General features: G+C 42.8%; 1 protein-coding gene across 6 annotated transcripts in view; it reads right to left on the bottom strand.

The window, feature by feature from the left end:
• The window catches only part of mroh1 (maestro heat-like repeat family member 1), a 90,869-nt gene that overhangs the window by 57,701 nt on the left and 10,937 nt on the right, over nucleotides 1-22,231 (bottom strand). For all 6 annotated transcript variants that reach the window (XR_016115387.1, XR_016115388.1, XR_016115389.1 and 3 more), the window contains exons 4-13: nucleotides 20,212-20,343; nucleotides 19,965-20,127; nucleotides 19,743-19,841; nucleotides 19,394-19,545; nucleotides 18,399-18,539; nucleotides 14,378-14,470; nucleotides 9,996-10,074; nucleotides 9,621-9,734; nucleotides 9,072-9,145; nucleotides 8,879-9,001 (exon numbers count right to left, since the gene is read on the bottom strand). Coding sequence is in view for 3 of the 6 variants with exons in the window: in XM_088999258.1 (XP_088855384.1) it covers nucleotides 8,879-9,001; nucleotides 9,072-9,145; nucleotides 9,621-9,734; nucleotides 9,996-10,074; nucleotides 14,378-14,470; nucleotides 18,399-18,539; nucleotides 19,394-19,545; nucleotides 19,743-19,841; nucleotides 19,965-20,127; nucleotides 20,212-20,343 (1,170 nt within the window). In the remaining 3 variants the exon portion in view is untranslated. The remainder of the gene's footprint in view (nucleotides 1-8,878; nucleotides 9,002-9,071; nucleotides 9,146-9,620; nucleotides 9,735-9,995; nucleotides 10,075-14,377; nucleotides 14,471-18,398; nucleotides 18,540-19,393; nucleotides 19,546-19,742; nucleotides 19,842-19,964; nucleotides 20,128-20,211; nucleotides 20,344-22,231) is intronic.

Here is a 22,231-nt window from a genome sequence, read left to right as displayed (position 1 = left end):
TGCCATCGTAGGTTAAAGGTTTATCTGATTTATTGTATTTTAGTAATACTTTTTTTTTGTGAAAATGAAGGTGATAGGATGATTAGGGTGGAGTGTACAAACAAACATTTTACTACCATGCACAAAGACACACAAATGGTTGGTTGTTTTTCTCCTATACACCCCTTGCGATCGGCATGGGCAGTGTGTGATCTACCAGTCTATCACAAGTGACGTAATGTGCACCCCTGCGTTTGATCTTGGAGGTTGGAGGGTGGGTGATCAACACTCAGAATTATACATTGATCGATTTCAATCACAATGTAGATGGGGTTTTGGAGTCTCTTTGCAAACGAAAAAACAAGATGGTTTGAAAGGGGAGTAAAAGAAGTGATTTTCATAAAACAGCTAAATCCTTCATTAAAACGATATGGTGGGGTGAGGTTCAATTTGGATCGTTCATACAATAGCCTGCTTAGGCAACATAGGATTAGCAATACTGATGAGGTGGTACCAGTCGAAGTGGGGAAATCAGGCCAGTCGTTAGTCAGAACGACAGGAACTATCAGTGGAGAAGCTGCAGGGAGTAGTCCTCTGCTCCCCCCAACCTGAGAGCAGGGACTATCATAGCAGAGTCCGGCACAGCCATCTCTGGACAGTATATATATATATATATATATATATATATATATATATATATATATATATATATATATATATATATATATATATATACAGTAAAGTCTCGTTATATCGATATTCTCGGGAGCTGTACTGTATATGAATGCAATCGTTTTTTGCAACAATGTTTCTTGTTTTGTCTGCTGAAGCGCGATGATTTTGAAAATTATTAACATTCCATATTGTGTATTAAAGGACAGCCGATGTCACTTTTTATTCAAATGCAAATAAAAATGACTTCACGCCAAGACGTCTTGCATTGCTTGTGAATCCAAACAATGGCTTCAGATTCGGATAATATGCTTTCTTGTTACACATCCAGTTATGAATATGTTTCAAATACACTATAGTTCTGAAGATTAAAGCATACATGTTTACAATCATTAAAGAATTATATGTGCCATTTTGAGGCAACATTGGGGGAACATCTCCCCAAAAAAAAGGGAGCTAATGGCCAGCTCCGTTTCTTATATGGCGCTTTGCTGCCCTCTTTTGGCGGCTTTTGTTTAATGCAGTTCGGCGCAGGATCGGATATATCGATAGTCCCGGTTATATCGATATTTTTTTGGACTCCCTTGAATATCGATATCCGAAAAATATCGATATAACCGGGACTCGATATATCCGACCCTGCGAGCATGTAATTTTCTCCTTGCGTGCATAGAAATAGTATCGTAATAAGCGGGACTATCGATATAACCAATATCGATATAACGAGACTTTACTGTATGTATATATATATATATATATATATATATATATATATATATACAGTAAAGTCTCGTTATGTCGATACTCAAGGGAGTCCGAAAAAATATCGATATAACCGGGACTATCGATATATCCGATCCTGCGCCGAACTGCATTAAACAAAAGCCGCCAAAAGAGGGCAGCCAAGCGCCATATAATAAACGGAGCTGGCCATTAGCTCCCTTTTTTGTTCCCCCAATGTTGCCTCAAAATGGCACATATAATTCTTTAATGATTGTAAACATGTATGCTTTAATCTTCAGAACTACAGTGTATTCGAAACATATTCATAACTGGATGTGTAACAAGAAAGCATATTATCCGAATCTGAAGCCATTGTTTGGATTCACAAGCAATGCAAGACGTCTTGGCGTGAAGTCATTTTTATTTGCATTTGAATAAAAAGTGACATCGGCTGTCCTTTAATATACAGTATGGAATGTTAATAATTTTCAAAATCATCGCGCTTCAGCAGACAAAACAAGAAACATTGTTGCAAAAAACGATTGCATTCATATACAGTACAGTGGGCATGTACATAACACAACAGGGAAACTGCAACGCTTACATCTTACTGTATTATGTATACAATTTAAAAAAGTCATCAATCTTCTTCTGCTTCCCATTTTTACCTTTTAACACAAACACTTCAATCTCGTCTGCTACACACGAGCTAGCGTCTGAAAATGAAAATGGCTCTGCTACACGAGTGCTGGGCACGTAACCAAGTCACCTGACCAAGTCGACCAATGGCGCAACTAATGGCGTGACACGTAACCAAGACACGTGACCAAGTTGACCAATGGCGCGACCGATGGCGTGAAACGTGACAAAGTCACACGGCCAAGTCGACCAATAGCGCGACCGATGGCGGCTCATGTGACCAAGTCGACCAATGGCGCGACCATGGCGGCTCACGTAACAAGACACGTGACCAAGTTGACCAATGGCGAGACGGATATATCGATGTAAACAACAAAAATGGCCGGCGGGGGATGAAAAGGAGCACCGTAATAACCGGATTATCGTAACAACCGGGTATCGTACTAAACGGTACTAATTATACATAAAAAGACTAGAAATGTGCAAGGGAAACGAAAATAATATCGTAATAAGCGGTACTATCGATAACCGATATCGATATAACCGATATCGATATAACGAGACTTTACTGTATATATATATGGCTATATATATATATATATATACAGTAAAGTCTCGTTATATCGATATCGGATATATCAATAGTCCCGGTTATATCGATACTATTTCTATGCACGCACGGAGAAAATTACATGCAAACAGGGTCGGATATATCGATAGTCCCGGTTATATCGATATTTTTTCGGACTCCCTTGAATATCGATATAACGAGACTTTACTGTATATATATATATATATATATATATATATATATATACACACAGTAAAGTCTCGTTTTATATATATATATATATATATATATATATATATATATATATATATATATATATATATATATATATATATATATATATTTTTTTTTTTTTTCCAAGATGGCGGCGCTGATGGAGCTTATGGTCATAAATTGTCGGCCATTCTATCTGCCGAGGGAAGTGCCATACTGCTGGTAGCAGTTTACATCCCCTCCGAGCTCAATTAACAACAGGAGCGCGGCATTGAATGAACTCTACCAGCACATCAGCGAGCAACAGAAAGCCCACCCAGATGCTTTCCTTATCTTGGCTGGCGATTTCAACCATGCCAACCCGAAAAGCGTTTTTCCACAACTCCATGGACACATTAACTTTCCGACTAGAGGTAACAACATTCTGGACAATGTTTTCACCACACACAAAGGAGCCTACAAAGCCTACCCCCTCCCCCACCTAGGAGCTTCGGACCACTCCACTCTTATGTTAATGCCCGCATATAGGCCACTTGTCAAAGTCGTCAAACCAGTCAAGAGGCAGATAAGGGTGTGGCCTGATGGGTCGTCAGAGGCACTCAAAGACTCCTTCTCCAACACTGACTGGAACATGTTCAGACAAGCGGCCACCTACAACAACACCACTGACCTCCAAGAGTACACAGACTCTGTTACCTCCTACATGAGGAAGTGCATGGATGACGTGACTGTCACCAGATCTGTCACCATCCTGGCCAACCAGAAGCCATGGCTGACGGGTGAAGTCCACAGGCTCCTTAGGGCTCGGAACGCTGCCTACAAAGCTGGCGATGAGCTGGGCCTGAGAACAGCCAGGGCCAACCTGTCACGTGGCATCAGGATGGCCAAGAGACAGCGCTCCAGGAGGATCACCAACCACTTCAGAGACAGCAGAGACACCAGGAACCTGTGGTGTGAGATACAGACCATCACAGACTACAAGCCCTCTCCACAGACCTGCGAGAACTCCACCACTCAGCTGAATCAGCTGAACGACTTCTTCGCCCGCTTCGAGGCAGACAACAGCACTCCAGCACAGAAGACCTCCCGGAGAACAGGTGCTGACACTGTCCCAGGACAGCGTGAGGCGATCCCTCAGAGGGACCAACCCACGAAAGCCCCGGGTCCCGACGGCATTCCTGGCCGTGTTCTGAGAGACTGCGCTGTGGAGCTCACAGATGTCTTCACGGACATCTTCAACACATTTCTGAGCCAGGCTGTTGTGCCCACGTGCCTCAAAGCCACCACCATTATCCCGGTCCCTAAGAAGTCGTCCCCAACCTGCCACAATAACTAGTGCTTCAAGCGGCTAGTTATGAACCACATCAAGGCTGCCCTCCCCCCCAACCATAACCCCTTCCAGTTTGCATATCGGCCCAACCGCTCTACCGATGATGCCATCTCCACTGCTCTCCACACAGCGCTCACCCACCTGGAGACCAGAGACTCCTACGTCAGAATGCTGTTCATCGACTTCAGCTCAGCATTCAACACAATCATCCCCCAACAGCTCACCGATAAACTGAGCAAACTGGGGATCAGCACCTGCCTGTGTAACTGGCTGCTGGACTTCCTGACGGGGAGACCACAGGCAGTCAGAGTTGGCGACAACACTTCCAGCACCATCACGCTGAACACAGGGGCCCCCCAGGGGTGTGTGCTGAGCCCCCTCCTCTTCACTCTGCTCACGCACGACTGCTCAACATCATCACCCAGCTCCAACCTCTTCATAAAGTTTGCGGGTGACACGACTGTGGTGGGCCTCATCAACAACGACGAGGAGACAGCCTACAGGGACGAGGTCAGCCGCCTGGCCACGTGGTGCAAGGACAACAATCTCCGTCTGAATGTGGAGAAGACGAAGGAGATTGTTGTGGACTTCAGGAGAGTGCGCCCCCAGCATGCTCCACTAACCATCGACGGTGCTGCAGTGGAGAGAGTGAGCAGCACCAAGTTCCTGGGAGTGCACATATCCGAAGACCTGTCCTGGAGCCACAACACGGCATCAATCGCCAAGAGATCCCACCAGCGCATGTACTTCCTCCGCAAGCTTAAGAGTTGGAGCCCCGACCCTCATCACAACCTCCTTCTACCGCGGTACCATCGAGAGCATCCTGACCAGCTGTATCACCGTGTGGTACGGCGACTGCACCGTGTCCTGCCGTAAGACTCTGCAGCGCATCGTGAGGACAGCTGAGAAGATCATCGGTGTCTCTCTCCCCCCTCTTCAGGACATCTACAACACCCGCCTCACCCGCAGAGCCATCAGGATCGCTGGCGATCCCACACACCCCTCCAACAGCCTCTTCAGCCTGCTGCCATCAGGTAGGAGACTGCAGAGTCTCCGAGCCAAGACCAGCAGGCTCAAGGACAGTTTCTGCCACCAGGCAGTCCGGAGACTCAACTCCCTCCCAGCCTTGCCCAGCCTGCCACTTCCCACTGCCACACTCACCGAACTCTGAGTACACGCTACATGCTGTACGATCATCCTGAACTCTATTTTTTTGTTCTTCCTCATTTTTTTCTGCAAGACCTCACTTCAACCCTTTCTTGTTGTTTGTTTTTGCAATACTACATTACGTCACTTTATGTACGTCACTTCCTCACTTTACATACGGCACTGCCTCACTTTCCAGATGACACTACCTCACTTTACATACAGAAATTACAAGTATTGTCTGTTGTCAATTGTATGTCTTTTGGCCACGTTATAAGTGCCTTGCATGTCTTGCACGCTGGGTCCGAGAGGACATTAATTTCATTTGTGCTGTATGTCATGCATATTAGCACGTTTGACAATAAAGCTGACTTTGACTTTGATATATATATATAGGGCCTAAACTACCAGTAAAACTTTAGTTTGCTGACAAAGTTTCTTGGATAAGACGCGAAACGTCCGACACCTTCAAAGAAGTACAGATGACGGCTGAAGAAACCTTTCTAGATGTAAAGATAAATACACTGAAATAAAAGCTGGACCTTTGAACACACATCTCATGTTTATCTTTTGATTTGACACCCAAATGTCTTCGGTGTACAGCAAAAACAAATGGATTGACCTTGCTCTGTATCTATGCCTGCCAAAATTTGAAACCAGAAAAGCCTAGTGATATGTCGCGGTCCAGGGAGTGCAGGTCCCGGTCGGTCGAGGGCTTTAGCCCCCTGAAGCCAAACAATTTTTAATATTACAGCAACTTAAAATGAGGCTAAAACACCATACAAATGTTGATCAATGTATACTTGTGAAAAAATACCTATATTTCAACTCATCAATCATGAAAATATCATGTTTGCTACTATTATAAGAAAACAAACCAGAAATATTGCAATAGTGCAATCAACCAAACATTTAATCTTATTTGAAAAGTACAATGAATTGGAAGACATTATTAGGAACTGGGCTGCGTACAGGTTAGCACGTCGGCTTCACAGTGCAGAGGTCGCTGGGTCACGTCCCGGTCCAGCCTCCCTGTGTGGCGTTTGCATGTTCTCCCCGGGCCTGCGTGGGTTTTCTCCGGGACCTCCGGTTTCCTCCCACACTCCAAAAACATGCATGGCAGGCAGATTGGCCACTCCACATTGTCCCTATGTGTGAGTGTGAGAGTGACTGTTGTATGTCTTTGTGTGCCCTGTGATTGGCTGGAAATCAATTCAGGGTGTCCCCCGCCTCGTGCCCAAAGACAACTGAGATAGGCTCCAGCACCCCCCACGACCCCAATGAGGAATAAGTGGTACGGAAAAATGGATGGATGGATATTAGGAACTTCAAATATGCACATTTAACCTCCATTCAATTGACAAAAATAGCTATCAAACTCCTGACCTGTCAACTCATACGTTTTCCCCGTATTGTACACGTTTATCATTTCAAATAATGTATGGCATACTACAAATTTTATCCGGGATTTGTTTTTAATTGTGAACCGATGTTACATAGAACATTTTGGATCACATCCAGTTCGTCTCAACTGCTGGTAGCCAACAACAATGCTGCCGCCGTTTGCCACTAATGTCATGGCAAACCAGCAAAAGTAATCCTCAATCGTATTTATATATTTACTTATCGCTGCGTATGGTCAGATTGATGAAAACATAACGTGCACATGAGCAGTAAGCTGTCTGCATTTCCGCTTCTTAGAGTTTTTTATCATTTCAAATAATGTACGGCGTACGACCACTTTTATACGGGAATTGTAATCATTTATACGGGCAGCTATTAGTCAAGGTTGACACGAGTGTGACTTTAACTCAAACTCGCGTAATTTTCAAATTTTCTTGACTGAAGTATAACTCCTGGAAATGCTTGGGAGTATTTCTCACGAAACGACTGTAATTTTACTTTTACTTTTCACACTTTTTGTTAATTTTTATCCGGCAGATGCCATTACATGACAATGCTAAGAACGATGCTAACTCTTGAGTCTCAATTGCAGGAACGAGCTGTCACTCTGGATTCCAGGAAAGACCTGTACCACGCGCATGCACAATTCATCTAAAGAAAGCTGACATCTGGCACTGTGCCGATCGCCTGTTCTCATGTTTTGACTGAAGTTTGAGTACTTACCATTTTGACAATTTTTGATTCACTGTTTTTATTGGAAACCGTAATTTTCAGTATTAACACGTAACCCGGAATGGGATAATGAAAACCATAGTTTGTACGGCAAAACCAGAGTAGTTGGCAGGTATGTATATCCATATGCAAATATTATGAAATTAGGGTTAGAAGTCTGAACATTCGTCTGCCATTCATTGTTTCATCGAAAGCCCAAGTATCCAACAAAAATAAATTAAATGATCTGGCCAGTCCAATATTTGTGGAGGGGACTGTACATATATGAAATACTTAAAGGAGAACCGACATCTCCGGACAAGTTGTGTCCATAATTTGTAAAATGGCTTCTACTGAGCGTATTTTAATAAGATTCCACCGCATATAGCTATATTTTACCTTTTAAGACTCGCGCTGAATATTCAGGAAGTCTTGTTTTTGAGTTGGTGACGAGTCCGTACGTGATGTCACTAAAGGACTGCCCCCTGACCGTAAAAAAGACGTATTGTAGCGGTCCTTCCATCACGTCAATGTATTTTGCTGTATTGTTTGGTTTGAAAACCTTGTGTTGCACCCAAAACCTGCCAGAAGAGGGCGCCCAAGCTCCATGGAAGGAATTTATCAGCCTGTGGAAACGGGCTGATTCATTCCTCAGAACAGCGGTAGCCATTTTTGGGTGCGACATTCCCCCCCCGCCCGTTTGCCTCAAAATGACACGGAATAAATTCTTTAATCGATTGCAAACATGTATGCTTTCCTCTTCAGAACTATTTGAATCATATTCATAACTGGATGTGTAACAAGAAAGCATATTCTTCGAATCTGAAGCCATTGTTTTAATTCTCCAGCAATGCAAGACGTCTTGGCGTGACGTCACGAACTCGGGGCGGGACTTTCTGAAAATGAGCAATTCGCAGCTCAATTTTTTGCAGATTTTGGACACTTTAAGTCATTTTTATTTTGAATAAAAATATCATACTGCGTGTTTTGGATATTTTAGATGCTATAAAACATTTTTCTGATGTCAGTTAAGAAACAAAAAAGTGATGTCGGTTGTTGTTTCAACATTTAGCTTGTAGTCGACGTGCACATTCCACCATGATGTCCCTGATCCACTGGTGGAAAGACGCTTTGATCCTCTCCTCTTTCATCTAGAACTGTTTCATGTCATCACAAAGAGGGTACAGCAAGTCCTGAAGAATGAATGTCTCTCTGTGTCTTTGTTTTGTCATATTGTCTCTATGCTGTCATATTATTTGTTATTTAGTTTTTTTTTTTTTTGTTCTTTTGACTTCAAGACGGCGCCGCGAGAGTGGCTGCCTTTCCAGCAGCTCATGTATTTCGTTTTTCTACTTTCATTCCTTTCATCACTTTGCTGCTGTGAAATGTAAATTTCTCCACTGTGAGACTAATAAAGGCATATCCAATCCAATCCAATCCAATCCAATCCTTTAAATGTGTCCAGCTTCATTTAAAAAAATGAAAAATACCTGATATGTGTCCGGTAATGAACAGTGTTGCACGATGAATCGCACTAGTAGCTCGCCCCCATCCAACTCCAGGTAACCATGATGAGCCATTGCACTGATAACCTGGACAACGCGCTTCTTAACCTAAATCCAGAAATAGAGTTAATGGTTGTCTAGATGACAATCAGCATTCATGAATCCATTCATATGTTACCTTGTTACTGTGGTCAGCCATTGGTTGCCTAATGCTGGCGAGAATCAGAAGCTTCTTACTCTCCATCATGGAGGCTGCATGCGTATACACTAGTATCAGATCATCTCATAAACAATCATGGACGTTGTATAAGAAGTGCAGAACACTTCTATCCATTCATCCATCCAGTCTATACACATATTCATATCTCAATAAAGTCATATTAGAGATGGAGCCGATCTCTGCTGAATTTGGGTGGATACACCTGAGAAATCTGTGATGTGCACTAACATTCATACCCGGGCATAATTTTGAGTCTTCACTTCACTCGATAAGCAGGTTTATGTAACGTGAGCAGAAGCATAGAATATGCAAAACCCCACACAAGACTGAGTTAAAATATGAACTCAGAACCTTCCCACGGTGAGGCGCACGCGCGCCCACAAGCACCACACCAGAGTTTTTGCATGAAACTGTTGAACACATACTGCAATTTAAAAATGGTCCTCTCTTAAATAAAAATGTGAATGGGATCAATGAGGTATTAATATGGCGTGTGTATTTGCTCACTGCAAGAGTTGATGAGGTGACGCAGGACAGCCAGGGAGCCAAATCTACTCCGTTCATTACTGTTTTCAAGCCTCTGAAGAACAAACATTACCACTCGATCGGGGAATGTGTTTGCTGGAATAGGAGAATTAAGTGAAAAGATAATCAAGCATCAAATTCCATAAACTGCGACTAAAATAGTATAAAAAAAAATAAATGATTCAATGGCTTAGTTAATATGATTATCCTCAAAGGACATCATGTCTGACGCCAATTATAGTTACATCGCGTAATTGTTCTTGTGACTCAATAGAAATAAAACCTTTACAGCAGATAATCACAATTGTTTGTATAACATTAATCCAAAAAAACAAACCAGGAAAAATGTTTCACTACCTAAAAGACTGAAGCAACGAAGAACCTCATTATGGTTCTTGACTGTATGAGGGTTACTGTAATCAACAGAGGTGGACACCTGAGGAGAGAAAAACATTGTTGCTTTTCACACTTCTACACACTCTCTAAAATTGTAAAAGTTAAAAAAGGCACAGACAACAATCATAAAATAGGGGAGAAATCATCACACTGAAGGATAAAGGCACAGCATTGTTAATTGTGAACATCAAATCTAACAATAAGTGCATTTGCGCTGCAGTTTGTGAGTCGGTATTTTGACTTGTTTTGCACCTCAAACACTGACACTCAAAACTACAAATGGTCATATATCGTAAAATCCCAGGAATTATTTTTTTTCGAGAATTAAAACTCAAATTGTGGAGGGTTATTATAATGGGGGCTTAAATAGAAAAAAGTTTAAGATTCTTATATGTTTACGGTTACCAAAACCAATGGTCTATGGGTGTAAAGCTGGGATCTCGAATTCGCGGCCCGGAGGACACTAGATTGAGGTCCTTTCCTTGATATGAAAATATAATGTTTGTTTGGCACGCACGAGTTTGCTTATGCATGCTCTATGTGTTAGCATGACCTCAATATAAAATAGTTACCGGTAGATCCGTCTCATTCGATGGTCGACAGCTTTGAAGCACCCGGACAAGAGTAGCAACCTGACTGTGATTGTGGTGCTCAACACAAGCCTGAATGCACTTGTAAAGTCAAAGTCAAAGTCAGCTTTATTGTCAAATATGCTAATATGCATGACATACAGCACAGATGAAATTACTGTCCTCTCAGACCCAGCGTGCAAGGCACTTATAATAACTTTAACATAATAAACATGAAAACGCCAATTTGCCAGGAGAGGGGAGCCGCTGCGTGTTCACGCGCCGCCATCTTGGGAAAAACAAAACAACAACATAAATAAATAATATGACAACACAAAGACACACTCTTCAGGGCTTGCTGTACCCTCTTTGTGATGACATGAAGCAGTTCTAGATGAAAGAGGAGAGGATCAAAGACAAAACCACGGATGTAAACAACCCGCTGCGACTGAATTTGGGTATGACAGTCTGTGAGTGATGTAACCGTAAAGTCATTTAGGGCCCAACATATATGTACACATTTACTATAGTTTACCATATTTACTGTTTGCTCATGACGTGTCTTCATTTTAACAATGAACAATTTCAAAACTTGTACGAGTATGAAGTCAACTGACAATATGATTGTGTTATAAATTTGAATTGAACAACAGGAAGGGCATCAGACGTAAAAGCTTGGCCAAAACAAACATGCGGATCAAACCACTAAAGATGGAGGACACTGATTTGCTGTGGCGACCCATTGAAGGGAAAAGCCGAAAGGAAAAGAAGAACAACAGGATATTTTAATTCTAAAACGTTCTACAGTTTACAGCTCTGCATTCAACCTCTTCGTTATATTTTTGTAGTTGTATTGGTCAATGAAAACCGTGCTTCAGGTGCCGATGTTTGGGGTATTAAAAATTGTTTCAAGCTTTTTCCATATATAGTGAGACCTTGGCTTATGAATTTAATTGGTTCCCAGAAAGCGTAAGGCGAAAATTTTGTATTACAAACATTAATTTCCCTTAGGAAACCATTAAAATGTGAATAATCTGTTCCCAGGTCCCCATAAAAAATAATTTTCAACTAAATAAGACTTAAAACTACACACACACTATACCTTATTTTATGTATAATAATGTGCTGTGGTATTGTAATTAAAGAAATAAACTGTACTGTACAATAAAGTTGTTTTATTTACCTTTGTGATGGTCATTGATGCCTTGATGGAATGGATAGCTTTTTGCATAAAGTGTTTGTCATGAGTGTTTGTCATGAGCGAGTTGACAGCGGGGCGGGGCCTCCGCTCCTGACGTCTGCCAGCTGCTGTCAATTCCCTCATCACCGACTGTTGGACATTTAAACCCAACGCCGGCACTTACCCAGCGTCGGAAGATACGTCGTCCCGCGCCTGGCCCGTACCTTGAACTTTAATTCAGTACATGAGTTGCTTCGCCCGAGATTTGTCTAGCCACGATTGTATGCTGTTTTGCACCCTCGTGTGCCTTTTATTTTGTTAGTGTGGCTGGGTGGATTGCCGCCGCCCGCCCACTAGCCTTTCTGTTTTTTTCACTTTTGTTTTGCAAACCGTTTACCGGGTCCGTGTCTTCTTGGACCTGCGCTTTCTGTTCATAAATCTTCTGCCTGCACCAACGCCTCTGTACCTGCTTGGCGCTCCACCACCACTCCCTACGTTCCCACTCGTCAGCTGCCACTGTCATTGTCGGAACGTGACAGAGCTCTGGGTTGTACATCTTGGAAGTTGAGATTGCAACAGCAACAGATGCAGGAACACTAGAAACTTCATTAATAGCCGGTTCCTTTGCTTGTCTTTTCTCTGCAGTCTGTACTCTGGATTGATTGAACGCTGGCGCATGTGCCTGCCGCTGCTCACCCGCAGAAAAAATATCCTGTGACTGTAAAGTGTCCTTGAGAGTTTTGAAAGGCGCTTACAAATGTATTATTATTATTTATTATTATTATTTATTATTATTATTATCAATAAACCCACCTCTAATATTGCATTTTCTGTGTAGCTCTCTTTTTTGTTTCTATTTATAATTGTATTTTATTTATTGTATTCTACTTGTGACTGTATTTTATTTATTATAGTACCTATGCTTGTCTGTGACTGTGAAGTGTCCTTGAGAGGTTTGAAAGGCGCTTAAAATGTAATGTATTATTATTATGATTATTATTATTATTAAAGTTGAAAAAAGTCAAAATTTTACTGTGTCCTTTTCACTTTTGTTTTTTTTGTTTCAAGCTCTGTCGTCTGCCTCTCCTGTTCTTCTGCAGCTCTGTGTTTCTGTAATCCCTCCCCCCATTTACTGCTGCGTGTGTCCTGCTGCGTGTGTCCCCTCCCTCCTAACCACTGCTCTTGACCAATCCAGTCCCTTGTTAGGAGCCCCAAGAACCGGCTCGTTTGCGAACGACACATCACTAATTGTGCCGCTACGTGTGTTTCCTGAAAAATAGTTCATATGCCAAGATTATATTCTCGCGAATTTAACGTTCGTAAACCGAAAGGTTCGCTAGCTAAAGCGTTCGTAAAACGAGGTATCACTGTATCAGGCATACCAGATTATAAGGCATACCTCCAATTAATGACATATTTAGATACTTTTTCCATATATAAGGCACACCACATTATAGAGCAGGGGTCGGGAACCTATGGCTTGCGAGCGATATATAGCTCTTTTGATGATTCCATATGGCTTGCCGATAAAATTAAATACATATTCTCGCTTTTTCGCCGTTCATTTCCTCTTGAGGCTGCAGTTGGCGGAAAGCACAATTTTGATTGGATGACACTGACCTAGGTTGGCGGAAAGCGCAATTTTGATTGGATGATACTGGCCGTCATGTTGAAACAGGTAAACGCCCCTTTAAATGAGCCCAACGAGTTAAAAAAATGACTAGTACACTCCAGCTTGAATGCACCGGAGGATTCGCGATTCCAATTTGCAATTAAATAACGTCGATGAAACAGTCGAATGTCAGTGATATTTTAACAAGCCCCATGTTAATGTTAGCATCAATATACTTCTGCGAGAAATATATTGCAGATAGCAAGTGTGGAAGCTAATGAGCCGTGTGCAGGCTAGCTAGCAGTAACTTCGCCTGTGGACCCGGCAAGTTGACTTTCATTCCGATCGTTTTTTGGGGGATTTTTACCAATCATGAGGAACGGAAAACCATTCATGTTAAAAACGTGTTAACAGTGAGTACTGTCACGAAGTTATTTTGAATAATACATTCTGACATTTTGTTGAAAAGTGGCCGCGCGTGCGTGCGTGTTGTCGTGCGTGTGTGTGTGTGTGTTTGCGCGTGCGCTCGCGTGTGTGTGGCTCTCACTGAAAAACATTTCTAAATATTTTACTTTTATGGCTCTCTTAGTTAAAAAGGTTGCCGACCCCTGTTATAGAGGCTCGGCTTACGTTTTATATATCCCAGCATGGACCGCACACTACATCTTCTACAGGAGGAAATCGAGTCGGTGGCTGCTGACAGTAATTTGTGAGACTTGTTATGGCTCAATATAACTTCAAATATAAGGCGCACCGGCATAAAAGGTCTTTTGAAGAAAATGAAGGCTTTTGGGTCTACATTATAGTGCAGATAATACGGTAAATTGCCCCTCAACGGTAATTGATTAGCAAAATTGTGAACATTGAAGAGCTGAGCGACAATGCAATGCAAAGAAATTATTTTCGTGACTGCTGATATATTTCCTTCACATATCTCAGACGAACAAATTAAACACTGAACAGCTCTGGTGAACCATGTTACCTGCTGATGCAATGCAAAGAGGAGACTGTCCAGTTGACTCTCCAGCACTCTGCTTCCCATATTCACAGAAGCATCAAGTACATGGGAAAGACTCTGTGCATGAAAGGGGAGATGAAAGACAACTACAAAAATATGTATATCTTTAAAATTGGTCAATTATCAACTTCATTAACGTATACATTTGTTATGTTACAGTTGTTAGCAAAGAAGTAACCAAATAGCAGGACAGACACTCCCCACCTTGCAAACACGATATGTTCTGAGCGGTCGTTCGTAAGGTTAATTTGTTTGTAAGTTGCTTCAGTACTATATTTTGTATGGAATGTATGTTTAAAGGACAACCGACACCTTCGGACAAGTTGCGTCCATAATTTGTTAAATCACTTCAAACGACTTGTACTGAGCGCATTTTACAAAGATTCCACCGCATATAGCTATATTTTACGTTTTACGACTCGCGTTGAATATTCATCAAAGTCTTGTTTTCGAGTTGATGACAATGCCCGAAGTGACGTCACATTTGTAATGCCCCTGATTGAGAAAGCGACACACAATGCATTTTGGGTACTTTTTTTCGTCTGAAAACACAGCTGATCGCGAAATTAGAAGGAAAACTACATAAATAATGTGATGGTGAATCGTTGTGTGTCGCAGCCAATTGCGGTAACACGCATAAGGAAGATGAAAGTTTACACAAATTACCAGCGGACAAATTGGCCAATTTCCAACAAAGCAGAGCAGTCGAGCACCAGCGGAGGCAAACGAGGAAGCTAACCAGTTATTAGCGATTTGGCGCTTGTATAGCGGAAGTTTGATGCATGTTTACTAATTTAGTCACACTGCATGCTAACTGTGAGCTCAACTGGTGAAAGAGAACAATCGCCATATTAGTGGAGCAAACTGATCGGACAAATATCCACTTTCCACCATGTCATTTTTTTTACTCTGTAGCGCTGTCGAGAGAGGAACTCTCTCTCGTCTCAACATCTGATGTTCGTGTGGCGGTCTCCTTTGTGTGTGTGCGTAGAACCCACCCCTGTCTTCTACCACGGATTTTAACCAATCATGGGCGGCTTTACGGCTCTGATAAGCGGCTTTATATACTGGACGCTACATCGGAGTCCAGATCTTCACCGCTTTCATCGCTTGCAGACGGCTCAAATTGATACGGAAGGACTTCTTTAATTGATTCCAAACATCTATGCTTTCCTCTTCAGAACTATTTGAATCATATTCCTAACTGGACGAGTAACAATAAAGCATCTTCTCCGAATCTGAACTCTTTGAAGCCATTGTTTTGATCCTGTGAAGGAGTCTCCTGACGTGACGTCACGAACTAGAGGGCGGGACTTTATGAATCTCCCCAGTTTCAAGCTCATTTGTGGCAGTTTTGGGACACTTCAAGTCATTTTTATTGGTGTTTTGCATTTGACTAAAAATATCAGCCTGCGTGTTTTGGGTATTTTAGATGCCATAAAACGTTTTTCTGATGTCAGTTAGGAAACAAAAAAATGGTGTCGGTTGTCCTTTAAGTCAAACTGAACGGGGAAGTATTAAACACAAACGCTTTAACAGTCATAAAACAAATTCACACCTGCTGTAGTACGACAACATATATCCTTGGGTCTTCAGTAAGCCATTACTGAAGCTACTGGCACATAATTACTGAATTACGTGCTAGCATCCATTACGTTTTGTGATGTATCGCTTTCTCCTCGGAGCCTCAACTGGGAAGGGGGATTTCCTCCCGGCCCACATACTCTACACAGCCAATCGTAAGCAAGCTTGGCAGATCATGGGCCTGAACTCGTTGGACACATTTCAGCATTGACAGGCGCTGATTGGTCACCGTTGGTGTCTGTCGCGTAAACATCCAGCCCTTGAAACCTCCAATATGCCTGTGTGCGTGGGTGTGCGTGAAGCGCAGTACGCAGCCATTCGCAAGCGAGCTTGGCCGGAAAAAGGCGCGCAATACACAATCTAATTTACAGCATCTCTGTCTAAAGATATTGTGACATATTGTACCCGCAAAAACGTTCGTAACACGAATGATCGTAACATGGGGAGCGTCTGTACAATTAGGGATGGGCACCTTTCATATATGAATCGGTTCGATTTGGATTCCCAGTAACTAGTAACCATCCATCCATCCATCTTCTGCCGCTTATCCGGAGTCGGGTCGTGGGAGCAGCAGCTTCAGTAGGGAAGCCCAGACTTCCCTCTCCCCAGCCACTTCTTCTAGCTCGTCCTGGTGGATCCCGAGGCGTTCTCAGGCCAGCTGGGAGACATAGTCTCTCCAGCATGTCCTGGGTCGTCCCCTGGGTCTCCTGCCAGTGAGGCATGGTCGGAACACCTCACCAGGGAGGCATCCTGGGGGGGGTCCTAATCAGATGCCCGAGCCACCTCATCTGGCTCCTCTCTATGTGGAGGACAAGCGGCTCGGACACCCTACGGAGAAAGCTCATTTCGGCCGCTTTCATCCGGGATCTCGTTCTTTCGGACACAACCCATAGCTTGTGCCCATAGACGAGGGTTGGGATGTCGATCGACCGGTAGATTGAGAGCTTTGCTTTTTTGCTCAGCTCTCTTCACCACGACAGATCGATACAAAGTCCGCATCACAGCAGACGCCGCACCGATCCGCCTGTCGACCTCCGTCATTCGTGAACAACACTCCCAGATACTTAAACTCCTCCACTTGAGGCAAAATCTCCTTCCCGACCCGGAGAGGGCACTCCACCCTTTTCCGACTGAGAACCATTGTCTCAGATTTGGAGGCTGATTCTCATCCCAGCCGCTTTACATTCGGCTGCAAAACGCTCGAGAGAGAGTTGGAGAGCTCCACTTGAAGGTTGAAGCGTTGAAGGTTTCCGTTTTGATGGCCTCAGTATAGCAGCTATACTGAGGCCATCAAAACGGAAACCTTTAACGCTTCGGCTGTCCATAAAGGTTATGAACATAGTCGGTGACAAAGGGCAGCCTTGGCGGAGCCCAACCCTCACTGGAAACGATTCCGACTTATTGCCGGCAATGCGAACTAGACTCTGACATCGGTCGTATAGGGACCGAACGGCCCGTATCAGGCGCTCCTGGACCCCATACTCCCGAAGCACCCTCCACCGAACTTCACGAGGGACACGGTCAAACGCTTTCTCCAAGTCCACAAAGCACATGTAGACTGGTTGGGCAAATTCCCATGCACCCTCGAGGACCCTGCTAAGGGTGTAGAGCTGGTCCATTGTTCCGCGGCCGGGACGAAAACCACACTGTTCCTCCTCAATCTGAGGCTAGACTTTCCAACGGACCCGCCCCTCTAGAACCTTCCAGGGAACTTTCTAGGGAGGCTGAGGATTGTGATCCATCTGTAGTTGGAACACACCCTCCGGTCCCCCTTTTTAATAAAGGGGGACCACCACCCCGATGTGCCAATCCAGAGGCACTTTCCCCGATAACCACGCAATGTTGCAGAGGCGTGTCAGCCAGGACAGCCCCACAACATCCAGAGCCTTTAGGAAATCCGGTCGGATCTCATCCACCCCCGGGGCCTTGCCACAGAGGAGCTTTTTAACCACCTCGGTGACTTCAGCCACAGAGATCGATGAGCCCACCTCAGAGTCCCCAGACACGGCTTCCTCCAAGGAAGGCGTGTTGGTAGAGTTGAGTACTAGTAACTGATAAGGCAATTTTTGATACTTATATGTGTTTATGGACATATTTTTTTTAAATCTATCATAAAATTTAAAAATAAATAAGTGAACATTTACTTTTTGACAAATAAAGCAACATCATGAATTTAAAATCAAACAATGGATTAAAAATGAATTGTAAATAAATAATGCAGGCAAAACATTGGATTTCATGTAAATAGGCGCTCGGTAAAATCGACCCAAGTGGGCCCGTCCCAAGAAAGGTACCATTCATATCCATCCCTAATCACAATTTAAAGAAAAAATGTCTAATCATTCATGAGCCTTGCTTCTAAATCTTAAGAGCCAAAATTACTGGTGTTGTAACTGGATACCTTGCTAATGATGTAGTGCTCGTTGTTCTTCTTATACAAGGACAAAATAGCAGGGATGATCTTGGGGATGTGTTCCTCCAGTTTATCGCTAGCCATCAGATGGCACATTGAGCCCACTGCTTCAGCTACTGTCAGCCTCAACTGAAGGAAAGACGGAAGGAGAACGGGACATTTTAGAAAAATGTGACTTCAAACAAAAGCTGGTGCAAGTCAAAACATTCTCTAACATTCTCACACAACTTTCGCAAGATCAACCTTTCATTTAACTCAATAAGGCCATTTTTTTTGTTGCAGAGCTTCTCAAATATTTTCCTGTCATGCCTCCCCACCCCCTACCAGGAACAAGAAAACAATTCACGCCCTCCCCATGCGTCAATATTATTTAATTTAGAAAATTGTTATATATACACCTCTGCATAATACTGTATCCTTAAAGGACAACCGACATCACTTTTTTGTTTTTTAACTGACATCAGAAGAACATTTTATAGCATCTAAAATACCCAAAACAGGCAGTATGATATTTTTAGTCATATGTAAAACACCAATAAAAATGACTTAAAGTGTCCAAAATCTGCAAAAAAAAAATTGAGCTGCGAATTGGGCATTTTCAGAAAGTCCCCGCCCCCAGTTCGTGACGTCACGCCAAGACGTCTTGGATTGCTAGTGAATCAAAACAATGGCTTCAGATACGGAGGATATGCTTCCTTGTTACACATCCAGTTATGAATATGATTCAAATAAGCGGCAGAAGATGGATGGATGGATGGATGGATGGAATATAACTGTATAGTGCCTCCATTTTTATGATGATACTAGTGCAGCATGTTCTACCGAAGGCAAATTCCTTGCGTGTTCTACATACTTGGCAATAAAGATTATTCTGATTCTGATTAAGCAAGCCTGTAGCATGCAGCTTCCCACCTTACGTTAAATACTGGGCGCAAATGACTGAACAGCTGGACCAACCTCCAGGAGCTAACGTGTAAGCTTACCTTCGATTCTCTGCTCTGTAACCAGTTATTGAAAAGGATGTCAAACGCAGCACAGATTTCACTTGAGAACGTGTCTTGCCTGACTGTGGGATCTGGTGCCTTGTCGAGATTGGCAAGGTACTCCAAGATACTGTCACTGAAATGGTGCAGAGCTGAAGTAAAGCCACAAAAAGAGGAACAGAATGACATCAATCATTTTAAAGATGCAACTATTGCTGTTGTAAAAAAAACACTGATATTCCCGAACTCCTTTTATGTTAGACATGAAAGTGAAGATTTACTGCAGCAATCCACCTTCAGAAAGGTGTTCAATTCTATCAAAAACTTGAAAATAAAAGTCGGTTCCTACCGGAGGAGAAGACCCACTTCATGTTTTCTTGTTTGGTCAGGCTCAACATAGGCAACATCGTCCCAAGAATAGCATTTAGGAAAGGCGCCATGCCGTAAACTAGAGGAAAAAGGAGCACATGGTGTTTACACGGAACTGAAAATTGATGGCTTTTTCATGTTTAAAAATGAATACAAATAATAAAGTGCAGTTCACTTCGAATGAATGTGCAAGATTTCATACCATTGGAATCAGACAAGTTGGCCAACGTCTGGACCACAAAAAAGTGAGGCAAGACTCCAGGTTGAAACTTGCTCAGTATCTCCTCCATTATGTCATTGATATGTTTGTTGCCAACAGCTACCAGAATGTTACTGGCTGCCTGCTGCCAGTCTGGGACAACTTCCTTAGTGTAACAGAAACACACTGAATAGATTATCGATCGCCCCACAAAGTAAAAAAAAAATTATAATAATGTCACAGTGGTCACCTTTGAACGCGTCATCTCATCAGAGGCCAAGGAGATGATGCTCTTGATCCTGGGGTATGATATCACGTCTATCCTGCTGCTCACAATCAGCTCAATGGTTTGAAGAATCACAACTCTGTGACTCACCACCAACTGGAGTAAGAGGATCGGAGCCAGAAAACAAAGCAAGCAAAAGTGGACATTAACTCATTCACTGCCAGACGATGTCCACTTCTGTGCCAGGGTTTTTGTCATTTTCACTCAAATTGCAGGACCCACAGAATATTGAGTTTCAGGACTATATAAACGTTGAAGAGTGTTAGAAACCTTAGACTCTCGTCTTTCATCAGAAAGAAACCGTTTATTCCTAAGTTATATGGGTCAGGAGTTAGCTGAGCTTGAAACGAGGGTGGCTGTACAAAATACAATAATTTACAATACATATGAGGAGGAGTCGAAGATGGCGCCCGAGTAGGCAGTCGTCAGCAAGTGCACTCATGAGCCTTGCCTTTTTTTGTTGTTTTTTTTTGTCTTGTATTTGTGTTTTTTTTTGTCACTTTGTATTGGGGTGCGTCGTGTGGAACGGAAACTGATTGTTTTTCAGCATTTTTGGCCACGACATTCCTCAAGGAGGAAATTGTGCTGAGCGGTTGCGCCTTTTCGGCAGCATGAATATGCCAGTACTGTTTTTGAATGGGAGGAATGTCGGTGCCATTTGACAGCTCTGGGGCCATTGTGCATGTTTGCGCCTGTCATGGGCAGCATCTTCACAGCCCCGTTTTTATCAGTGGAAAGGTTGGTGCTGTTGGACAGTCTGTGGCTGGATGGGTGCATGCACGGCTTGAGGAGCCCGCGATAAGATGAAAGGAGCATCAGCGCAAAGCGCTGATGCATATGTGGAACTGCCGTGGCTTGGAATTGAATCAGATTTATGAGAAGAGATGTGATCCATGCGATCCATTTTCATCAATGGATATCAGAATCAGAATCAGAATACCTTTATTCGTCCACAGCAAGCAATTGAAAAGGGATGGGTTGGGGTGGGGTGAAAGGATAGAAAACAAGATATTCTAAGCATATATATTACATATATATATTGAATATATATATATTATATATTACAGCTGCGACTGAGCTGCGTGTTTGCTTTCAACATTTCGCTTGTAGTCGTCGTGCTCATTCCACCATGATGTCCCTGATCCACTGGTGAAGAGACGCTTTGACCCTCTCCTCGTTCATCTGGAACTGCTTCGTGTAACAGAGGGTACAGAAAGTGCTTAAGAATGAATGACTCTCTGTATCTTTGTGCTGTCATTTTATTTGTTATTTAGGTTTTTTTTTGTTATTTAGACTTCAAAACGGCGCCGCGAGAGTGGCTGCCTTTCCAGCAGCTCCTGTATTTTGTTTTTCTACTTTCATTACTTTCATAACTTTGCTGCTGTGAAATGTAAATTTCTCCACTGCGAGACTAATAAAGGCAAATCCAATCCAATCCATACATATTAATTTATATAGCGCTTTAACAACAGCTGAAGCTGTAACAAAGTGCTGACATGGACAAAAGGCAAATGCTGCCCCCTCATGAAAGGGAAAAACTGCCCCCTCATGGAAGGGAAAAACATTGCCAGGGGCTGACCAGTGCCTTATCGGCACCCCACGCATGAAAGACCAAAACCCAAGCAAATTCAGGAATGGCTATGCATGTCACACTTTTGATTTCCTGAATAAATTTGGGAATGGCAGTGAATGACTTAAATACTGTTATTTGTGAAAACTGTTATTCAACTTTGAATAGAAAATGGCTTACGTATACATGGTTTGCATTTCAATTGAAGCCAAGGGAAAGTTATTTGGAAGACACTTTTTACTGTGCAACGAATACTCACTGCTGTGTGTGTGTGTGTGTGTGTGTGTGTGTGTGTGTGTGTGTGTGTGTGTGTGTGTGTGTGTGAAGTTGTTCAAGCTGTTTCACAACAAATCATATGCTAGCCTATTGTCCACTTTTTTACTGCCGTTATTTGCAAATGATTGTATTCTAGTG

This window comes from Hippocampus bargibanti, linkage group LG06, assembly GCF_051943395.1.
Source record: "Hippocampus bargibanti isolate YZ-2025 linkage group LG06, ASM5194339v1, whole genome shotgun sequence".
Taxonomy (NCBI): domain Eukaryota; kingdom Metazoa; phylum Chordata; class Actinopteri; order Syngnathiformes; family Syngnathidae; genus Hippocampus; species Hippocampus bargibanti.
This window is presented reverse-complemented; position numbering and strand designations above follow the sequence as displayed.